The sequence below is a fragment of the Leptonotus elevatus genome, chromosome 17 (genome assembly GCF_054856555.1).
Source record: "Leptonotus elevatus isolate MCC_2025b chromosome 17, RoL_Lele_1.0, whole genome shotgun sequence".
NCBI classification, from domain to species: domain Eukaryota; kingdom Metazoa; phylum Chordata; class Actinopteri; order Syngnathiformes; family Syngnathidae; genus Leptonotus; species Leptonotus elevatus.
The window spans coordinates 4571573-4582548 of NC_141255.1; the positions used below are offsets into that span (position 1 = coordinate 4571573).

Below are 10976 nucleotides of genomic sequence, written 5' to 3' on the forward strand. Positions count from 1 at the left end.
GAGACAAGGACAAATTGACGGCACCCGTTTACACTTGAGGGTCATGTCCGTGTTAGCATGCATGTTGCTCACCATGTTGGCGCCTCCCGTCCAGTAGAGGAAGAAGCCATCTGCGTCGACTTTCAGGGTCACCAGGGTGGGGGGCCCGCTGCTGGGCTCCTGGGATGGGGACAGAGAGTCATTGGAGTGACATAACCAAATACAGTAACACAAAAAAAAAAAAAAATGAATGCCCCTACTGAGCTTTATGTAGCGAAGTTCACAATGTGATGATGACAAGACAAGAATTATCAAGCCAAACAAATGTCAGGTTAGTGTGTCTCATCAGTGTTTTCATGCACAATGATGGCACATCACGTCATTAACTCATTCACTGCCATTGACGGCTATAGACGTCAAAAATTTATTTGAACTATTTCTATTATTTTCACTTTTTTTCCCAGTTTTGTTAACAAATGTATGAAAAAAACTAGAAAATGTTATTGTACATTTAGAACAGATATAAAGTCATGTGATTAATTACAATTAAAAAATGTAATTAAAAAAAGAAAATATAAAAAATTAGGGGCATCAGACGATTAATTCCTTAAATTGTAATTAATCGCATAACTTTAATAGTTAACTCACAATTAATCACAAGTTTTAAATCTGTTCTAAATGTACAATAAAAAAAATTCTAGGTTTTCATACTCTTGTTAACAAAAGAGGAAAAAAAGTGAAACTAATAGAAATAGTAACAAATGAATTTTTGACGTCTATAGCCGTCAATGGCAGTGAACAAGTTAATATGACCATTATGCGGGCCATACGCACACCCAGCTCTCAACGCTTTAATTACAGCCAGCAATCTCACCGGAGGGACGTCCTGCGAAACAACTCTGACGGTGTTCACTGCAGTGACAGATGTACTGACATCACGAGTCAACAGCATCATCAGCGAAGTCTGCCCGGCAACCCGACAAAAACAACCCGATTACCCAATATTATATCACAACTCCACAAGTCAAGAGTCAGAGCTAATTTACCAAAAAAAAAAAGGCTATATCTACTTGGTGCGCTAATTTTAGCCCAAGCAGTTTCCTGTTAGCACAGCTTAGCATAAAATAGATGGTGAGATCGGATATGTGCAAAGTTCTCTAAAAGCAAATCAGGGAACTTCACTAAATGTCAAAAATACAAAGCCGCAATCTTAAGTGTTGCCCCGTAAGCAAAACATACCTTCAGTTTAGGTTCCAGGCTCGGCTGACATAAGACACAGAAAAGGAAAAAGTTTGGAACAAAAAGACAAAAGCTGCATGAGAGTTCATGTGTACAGAGGAACAGATAGAAGTTAAAGAAGAAAAGGAAATATTCTGGCAATTATCATTTTACAATGAAGTACCCAATCACAGTGTGAACATCTCCAAACTTGTGACCTAACTTTACACGGTGACTCCGAGTCTCCGACCAAGGCCGCGACCTTGTCGTCTCAGTCTTTACTTCCTCTTTTTCTCTTTGTGGCCAAATTTCACTCAATATCGTCCCCGCACATGGGCCCGAGTCAAAAGAAATGCCCGACCAAACGTCGCCCCAGAGGAATGTCAATTATCAGCTCATGTGACCACAAACAGCATCTCGCTTGTTGCTTTCAAGCAACGACGACGACGACGACGAGGATGAGCACACAATTTAGTGCAGCAAAGTCAGTTCACCGAAAGGCCACAAAAGAAAAATAAATCCAAGTTGGCCAGACTCGCCATGTTTACCTGACATCCTGCTGCTCTTTGTGTTTGTAAGTAGGCGGCGGCTCTAAAATTGGACCTACTCCCTAATTAGCACACCGTGAAAATCACTAAGAAGGTGTCGTCGCTGTGCTTACTTCCTTCTGCGTCAATCACCCTTTTGTTGCATTTTCCCCGACCGAATTGACCGCTCGGGCGCTGACCTTCTGATCTCATTACCTGAGCTTAGACTCTCCTCTGGGGTTGTCTCATTTTATTTTTTTTGCACTCTGAGACCAGTGCGGTGAATACTCAGTACCACTTGTACTTTGCATACATAAAACTCTAATTAGTGCAACGATACTCGGTAGATTATCATGAACAAAGACGTTCCTTCCTTACTGGCTGTTCTGGTTTCACCAGCGGTTAGGTTACGCCGTCAGTTCAACAAAAGAGTTAAAAAAAAAATTCGAGGTTTTAGTGAACCGCAATGAGAAACTGTAATACAAAAGATAAGCACAAGCAAAGCAAGGTTATTATGGTTACAAAAACTGAAGAAATTAAAATGACGGGAAAAAAATACAAATGTCTTACATTACATTTTGTCAATTAGTATCATTGCTTTTGGGGTTCGATTTCACATCCGTTGGTACGGAAGGGTCTTATTATTACACAATACCAATATTTTGTGATTTTTTTCATTTATTATATTGCACATGCAAATACTCCATACACTAAAAAAATAACAAATAAACTAATATTAAAACTAAAAAAATTAATAAATAAAATAAAGCATTTTGGAAAAACAGCCTTATTTCAAGATATCGATACTCATGAAGGCGGCCGATTCTTCTGGCCATTTTATTATCAGGAACTAGACATTAGATGATAGAAGTATAGAAAATTGCCATTAATTCCATGCAATTTTTTAAAGGAAAATTCTCCATTGGGATATATAGCTCTTTCTTTAAAATACGTCATTTATTTATTTATTTATTATTGTTATGCATCAAAAGTGCTAGTTGCATTGGTACTTGATCAATAATAAAAAGTATCAATAGTTGAGTACTTGTACTGGTATTGGTCTGGAAAAAGTGTTATCAAACATCTCAAATGAAAATGAACTGAATTTGAAAAAATAAATACAATCAAAATTAACTATGAATGTGTAAAGTAAGAATATGAACGTGAGATACCGTAATGCAGTTGAGTTGAGTTAGCAAATAAACTTTTAATAAACATTTCGGAAGCAACATAAAATAAACAATAAAGCCAGTATCGTTACTCGCCCATCCTTACTCTTCTCCTTCACAACTTCCTATGCTTTACTTTAAACCCGCTTGAACAGAATTGCCTTCTCCGAGCAGTGCAGTGTGAGGAAAGCTTTGTGCTGCGCCCATTTGCCCACAAAAATGACATGGAGAAAAGCTGAGGAGACGTCCAGGCGTCCTCACACACTTTGCATGTGGCTGTGGTTGACCTTTCACCCCTCCCTCCCATCCTTCAAGCCAATCCGTCAAACCCTTGTTTCTCACCCCTCCGTCATTATGTCGGCAGTGTTTGTCAGCGTGGTGTCAGAACACGCCGAGCTCTCGCGTACGGGTGAATCAGTCCCTCTTCCAAGCGGCCATCTTTTGTGGGAAAGCAAGATCAGTGAAGTTATAATCAGCGTTCTGGTGTGGTAAAAACGATGGAGTGGAAGAAACAGGCTGGAACTGCTCAAAGGTTAAAACGTGGATGGCGAGAGGCAATAAAAATGGAGCTGCTTTCAAGTTCCAACAAACAAAATGAGCAGGCAGAATGAGTATTGTTTTACAACTCATTTGGAGAGTCAAGCTGTTTGGGAGGGATTTCAAATGAATCCAAGATGGAGTTCATCTTAACACATTCACTACCATTGACGGCTATAGACGTCAAAAATTCATTTGAACTATTTCTATTAGTTTAGTTTTTTCCATTTTTGTTAACAAGAGTATGAAAACCTAGATTAAAAAAAAATATACATTTAAAACAGATATAAAAATTGTGATTAATCGTGAGTTAACTCGTGAAGTCATGCGAATAATTATGATCGCCTGACTTTTTTTATTTTTATTTTTATTTTTTTTAAAGAAAAGATTATTAAAAATTAGGGGCGTCAGGCGAGTACTATTTTTAATCGTAATTAATCGCATGACTTCACTAGTTAATTCACGATTAATCACAAATTCTTATATCTGTTCTAATACAATATTTTAAAAAAACACTAGGCTTTCGTACTCTTGCTAACAAAAGTGGGGAAAAAATGTTAAACTAAAAGAAATAGTTCAAATGAATTTTTGACGTCTATAGCCGTCAATGGCAGTGAATGAGTTTCAGCTTTGCTTGCAACTTCCCAACAAGCTGCAGCAGGAAGTTGTTGAATGTGAAACACACACCTACGAGACACGCACACAAGTCGAAACACAGAGGGAAAGAAAGCTAATTTGGAACGCATTCCTCCGCCTCCCAACCCCTACGTGCACAATTATGTGTGTGTGTGTGCGCGCGCACGTGTCATTTGATGTGCCAAGCAGTAGAATGCCCAAAGTTATTGCGGAAACAGAGGACCTGTTGTGACGCCAACCTGTTTTTGCGACAAGAAAGCAAGAAAGCAAAGCGGAAGTGATGAGAAAATATGAGCGCAGGTATGAAAGGTTGGCAGACGGAAAGAGGGCCAAAAAAATGGAATGAAGGACGACGAGGGAGTGCTGAGGACAAAAATTTGATTTTTATACAAACAAACCACAGCGCCTGCAGCCATGATGTCTTTAAGTCCTTAAAGGAATATGTCCAGGATTTTTCTTTTAATGGCATGCTAATCTCAGAAGTATTTTGGAATTTGGACAAACAAAAAATAAATTAGAAGGGTCATTTCTAAAAATACACATTGGCATGTATCCGTCTTTAGAGTTATGCTGCTCTTTTGCTATTTATACTCATTTGTTTGCTTGGTTTCACATGTAAAATAGATAATGTTGTTTTAAAAAGAAGAGAGAAGTCGACTTATAAAATCACATTTTTAAGGGAAGTAAAAAATAATAATCTTTACATTAATATGTTCTTTGTGCGCCCACTAGACTATTGTGATTAGCATTGTGTTTGTGGAATTTGAATTAAGCAAAACCTACCTGTTTTTAAACCATCTCACGGGGCGGCCATTTTGCCACTTGCCGTCAACTACATGCACACTAAAAAGAGAATTGTTGAACCAATTTAAGATTGCAAGTTGAATTGTTGACCAACTTAATAAAATCACTTCAATTGGTAACACACAATTTAAAGTTAAAGTTACGTTAATCCAAAGTGAGTATATTAAGCTTAATTAATATATTCACTTGATTGAAGTGAATCCAAAATGAATGCAAAGTGACTATAAATTTAATGATCTCATAATTAATTAACGAATTCACTGCCATAAATTCATTTTAACTATTTCTATTTGTTTAACATTTTTTCCCCACTTTTGTTAACAAGAGTATGAAAACCTAGAAACATTTTTTTTATTGGACATTTAGAACAGATGTAAAATTTGTGATTAATCGTGAGTTAACTAGTAAAGTCATGCGATTAAATACGATTACAAATTTTAATCGCCTGAAGGCCCCTAATTTTTATTATTATTATTTTTTTAATCACGTCAGGCGATTAATTTTTTTATTGTAATTAATCGCATTACTTCACTAGTTAACTCACGATTAATCAAAAATTGTATATCTGTTCTCAATGTACAATAAAAAAAAATTCTAGGTTTTCATACTCTTGTTAACAAAAGTGGAAACAAATTTAAATTAATGGAAATAGTTCAAATGAATTTTTGACGTCTATAGCCGTCAATGGCAGTGAATGAGTTAAACTTAATATATTCACTTTGGATTAACGTAATAGTTTTTTTTTTAATTGGTCAACAATTCAATTTGTCATCTTAAATTGGTTCAACAATTCTCTTTTAGAATGTAAAAATGACTTCACAGTGGCCCATGTAACAACCAATCACCGCTCAGTTTGTGAACACATGACCAAACTCAGAAAACAGGTGAGCCGTGATTGGTTGTTGCCCGAGTAACTGTGATGTAATTTTCAGTTGAAAGCATGGCAAAATGGCCACCCCCCTGAGATGGATTAAAACGGGTGGATTTTGCTGCTTAATTCATATTCTACAAAAGGCAATATTCTAGACTGGTGGGGCCGCCTATAACATATTATTGTGAAGAAAATGATTGTGTTAACAAAGCAAATGCAGTAAGATGACGCGAGGGGTGAAAACGATTCATCTCCTTGATAAGCGGGATCCTTAATTGGTTTGTTCACAGTTTGACACGGAGCAAATGCGGACTATTTTGTGAGTGAGAATACAAAAATGTTGTTCATGCAGCTCAGTCTTTAAGGCATCAATGAAGGAGTTATTTTTGGAAAATCGCCCATCACAAGTTTCCAGGTTCCAGAAGCCCCAAGAGGCTTCATGGCGATGTGTTTGCAGGAACTGCTTCTAATACCGATCTTACAAGGAAGCCAATAATCTTTTTTCCCCCCCTAAGATTCCATACTGGTTTGCGCTCATCACAGTAAAGATGCACATAGGAATAATGTGTGTTTGAGTTTTAACGCGCTTAAATCGCCAACATTTCTTGGGAATTCCCTTCGGATCTCTTTGTGTCCGTGGGGGAGAGGAAATCAAAAGGACATGGCAGTCGTGGGCTTGCGTAACAAGATGATTCTTCCGCGTCCACGCGGAGTTTATTGTCTCCATATTTGCGGGACTACTGATAAACGGTCCGTACTTCAAGTTGGCGGACTCACAATATAACTTCACACACTCTGCGAAACAAATCGTATGACATCTTGTTTGTGTATTTGTTGTCTGCTCGCAGCGACAAGCGTCGCACCGACCAGCGCGTCCCAAACCTGCATCACACTCCGTGCTTCTTGCAAATGACAAACGCCACCGGCCCAGTCGAAAGTTGCAAATGCGGCGAACTTTGCTCGTCACCGTAGCAACCCGCACCCTTTTTTGTGCTACACGTTTATCAGAAGAAACATCAGCAACCCGCGTTGCCTGCTCACCTGGCCTGCCAGTACGACCAATAAGAAGCAATCCCGACTAAAAAAAATAATCATTTTGTCATGGCATAACCTTGTATACATTCTTGTTGTAAACCAAAGACAAGGCGGGTGGCATATGGCGGGCCAGAACTTTGTGTCTATCAGTCAGCTGCCCAGTTAATCATTGACGACCTCATACACCTTCTTTTAGTTCTCCATGGAGAAGCCCGCCAGCAGAATAACCTCCAATGGCCACATGCCGGGGTTGCCAGACAACAAATACAACAACTCCTGCATCATGTCACAAATACAACCTTTTATATAGCTAATGCGTGCTTTTTCTAATATTCTAGAAGAGGAACACCTCTCAGGATGATGCAATACAGTTCGACGCCACTGCAAATTACAAACACCAAGATAAAAAAAAAATATTGATGTGAATCAAATGCTAGCATTGGCGTGTGTAGGTATAGCTAATTAGATTGCCCCCCATTTGGGTGTTGTAGTAGTTGATTGGGGGGGGGGGGGGCGTGTGGAGTGAACATGAGCCTGAGGAGAACCGGCTTGACGAGAATGGAGCACAACACACACACACACACACACACACACACACACATTCAAGCACTGCTGCCTGACTGGTGGCAACAGTCGGGGAACTTTCTGGTAGAGATTCTCATTACACACAGTTACAAATAGTGGGGCTTCTGTGTTTAAGGTTTGCACACACCTGCACTTCACACACAACCTGTCAGGGGAAGGGGGGGGGGGGGTGTCACAATCACACTATGACACACACACACTCAAAACGCTCACTCGACCAAACAACTTTTATGACAAAAAGAAACATGAACCCCCCACCACACCTCACCTCGTCCCATTTGATGAATTTCCCCCCCTTCTTTAGAGCCTCATGGACGGACACGGGTTTGAGCTGCAGTGCGTGGACTCCCGGCTTGGCCCCGGCCATGGCGAGGGACTCTGCCCGGGTGCCAACGCCTTTACCCCGGCGAAGGCGAGCGGCGCTCTCCGGGAGGAACCTCGGAGCGGATCTCGACGTTCGCTTCCTCCGCCTCTGACCCAGCGACTTCTCTCTTCCGGGGTGCGTCTTACGGAGGAGTTGAGCCGCCAAAGTCTTCCAACGCAAGTCACAGGCACTCCGAGAGACTTTGGAGGAATAACATGACGAATGGGGAGTCGAACGGTGACCGACGACACTCCGCTTCGGGCGCGTCCACGCCACGCGGCAGCGCGCACGCGGCTCCGAAACTTGATTGCAGAAGGGGGCTTGACCCGCTTTTGTTTATTCGCGCAGGATCCTTTAATCGTGCACTTGAGCCCACCGAGAGATCCTTTCCTTCCGTCCTCCCATCTGCTCGAACCTTTCACTCCCTCCCCAACTTTCTCAGCTTCCTCCCTCTCTCTCCTGCCTCTTCCTCCTCCTCCTCCTCTTCTCCTCCCAACATGTTTTCTGTAGGGCTGAACAAAAAAATAGAAGACAAGAAGAGAGACAGAGGAACAACGTCTGACTCAAGTGGAGAGAAGAGGGAGGTATGTTTTTCTTGGTATCCTCCATGTGGCCCCTCAAATGTCACCCACTGGATGAAAATGTGCTTTCTTTTGATACAAGTTAGGACAGCAAGAGCCCAACAGACCTTTTAAAGTTCTCTTCTTTTCTTTTTTTTTTTTTACACTTATAAAAGTCCTTTATGAGGCTTTCTGGAGAGTGCGGGAACAAAATGTACATTCCGAGCCCAGATAGCGACGAGACATCATACATCTGTTTTCATTGAGCAGCTTCCCATGTGCAATAAACTAACTGTGGATGGGGTCTCATTGAAAAACAGTTGATGCAACCGCTTCAGTTTATGTTTGAGCATAATTGCTGAAAATGTGCAAAGCCTGACAATTGATCGTAATCAATTGTGGACACAGAATATTAAATCAGTTTTTGTTTTTTTTACCATTGTAGTTTACAGATTTTTTTTTTTTTTTGCGTGACGGAAAAAAACGCCACGTGATGCATTTTGGAGTCATCATTTATCATCATATTATCTGCATTTATCAGAAACAGATTTATCAGCCAAGTAGGCCTATGTAATAAAAATACACAAGGAATTTGTCTTCACAGTCACATGTGTGAGAAAAATAAAATAAAAAAAATAACAATGACCAAGAGAGGGAGACAGAACGGGAAGCCTGGCGGGTCATTAATTAGCGGGCCGAGTTTCTGAGATGAATAAAGAAAACACGAGTAAGGAAGGGGGAGGAAAAAACAAGGCCCAATCTGTGATCCTTCTAAGGGTAGCATGCGCATAGAAACACAATGATGACGCAGACGCAACAAAGCGAGTGCATCTCTTCGGATAGCCTGCTGGCGTAGTGGCTTTAGAGCGCCTCGTTGTCATCCATGACTGCAAGATGGAACTCCGGGTTAACAGCTAGTATGTTGGCCGAGGCTTTGGGCTGTCATGGCCTCTTTAGAGCGCCTCGTTGTCAGCGGTGAGTGTGCGCGTGTCACGGAGGGTGGAGAGAGAGCGGCTTTATTTCTCACCATTTTGAAGTCTCATTTTATCTTCTGTCAACTTTAGAAGACGTTTACCTCTGCGAGGATTTCAAATGCATGTAAACAAGTCGCGTTTCCTCCTTCAATGCTCTTTGCACTTCCACGCATGCAATCTAGTTCTGTCTAAATCCTGCTGCCAGGCAACATTACAAAACGGACCTCACATAAAAACACTCGCAGCCCAGATTTTTTGGCCACCATCGCCCCCTTCTCCAACTCCCAAAGTACACCCGGCAGGAATGTCTGCTATGCCGCGGCCTGCTGACTTGCACAGCTTTTGCTTTGACCCGATGAGGACGACTGGATGTGTCACAAACATACATTCGCCATGATGAAGCATCCAAAATCAGCATGGACATTTGCATCCTCTCAACATGCATATTGTGTTGCAGTGGCACATACACACACACACACACACACAATGTTGTGTTGAAGAGCAAGCACCTGTGCTCTCAATAGACCGGTCCAACCCACATTCTGGTTCTTGTGCTTTTCTTTCTCTTTTGACCTCTCTCTCCCCCTCCATCATCTGGCTGTTAATGAAACACAGACAAATACACTCACGGGAGTATCAGCTCATAAGTGGAATGCAAGGTGTAGATACAGTAGCAATTAAACTGATAGCATAACGTTTATAATGTTTGTTGTAAAAAAAAAAAAAAAATGTAACAAGAGCAGCACAGCTTTCCAATCGTACCACCTATAATGAGAGTTGTGTTATGTTAAAAATGAAACATAACTGGCTCGAGCCAGAGAGACCTTTACCCCCTTCTCTCTATTTATGACTTCCAGCAACAAGCGGATTTTTCCTCCCAACGTCGCCAAGGAGGAGCCACAAAGACACATTGTGTGGGGACACAGATATATTCAGTCCTTGACTGCCCACACACATACACACACACACACACACACACACACGAACGCACAAGGTTTGAGGCTGTTAAAACTGCCAATAATTGAAGATATGCTGCCATCTAGCGGTAATTTTATAGCAATGCAGTCAACACGCAGTTGATGATGAGGTTCAGCAAATGAAAGTCACTCGTATCTCAAATCCAAACTATAATGCAGTTATGCTTTTCTTCTTGAAATCTAATATAGACTTGAAGTCAATGTAATCCTTTAGAGAATTTAAATAATAATGAAGTAGAAATACTGAATTGAGCATCTTTACATTAAAATAATAATAAATAATAGTAATAATAATAATAATAATAATAATAATAATATGAAGATATCTCTTTTCATCTGGAAAGAGTCCTCAATTGCTAAATAGCGCCTTCTCGTGGATGGAAGTCTTCTAACACCATTGTTTTTTTTTGGTTTTTTTACTTAGCTTTTAGGGCAAATTTAAACATAAAAAAAAACAGCATTAACGAATGTATTAACTGTTTAACCAAGTGAAATGTGCAAAATGTCAAGTCAGAATCCAAGCGATATTCGCAAGATTATTTTTAAATTTTGTAAATGTGGCCTACAGATGGCCGACTGCAGCAGATGTGGCTTGTTTAAAAATAGCTTTAATGTCGATTTTAGTCCCTCAATGTAAGTACAAGTTTGTGCTCACCCAACCTTTAGACATACTCAATGAATAATTGACGTCTTTCTGTCTACCGTGGCAGTTTCACCGAATTGTAGGGGTGCTTTATATT

General features: G+C 40.4%; 1 protein-coding gene across 1 annotated transcript in view; it reads right to left on the bottom strand.

Annotated features, from left to right (window-relative positions):
• plcb3 (phospholipase C, beta 3 (phosphatidylinositol-specific)) overlaps nucleotides 1-8174 on the bottom strand; it is a 31993-nt gene extending 23819 nt beyond the window's left edge. The window contains exons 1-2 of the mRNA XM_086058399.1: nucleotides 7630-8174; nucleotides 73-159 (exon numbers count right to left, since the gene is read on the bottom strand). Coding sequence (XP_085914525.1) covers nucleotides 73-159; nucleotides 7630-7728 — 186 coding nt within the window. The 5' untranslated portion in view covers nucleotides 7729-8174. The remainder of the gene's footprint in view (nucleotides 1-72; nucleotides 160-7629) is intronic.
• Between the last annotated feature and the right edge of the window lie 2802 nt (nucleotides 8175-10976).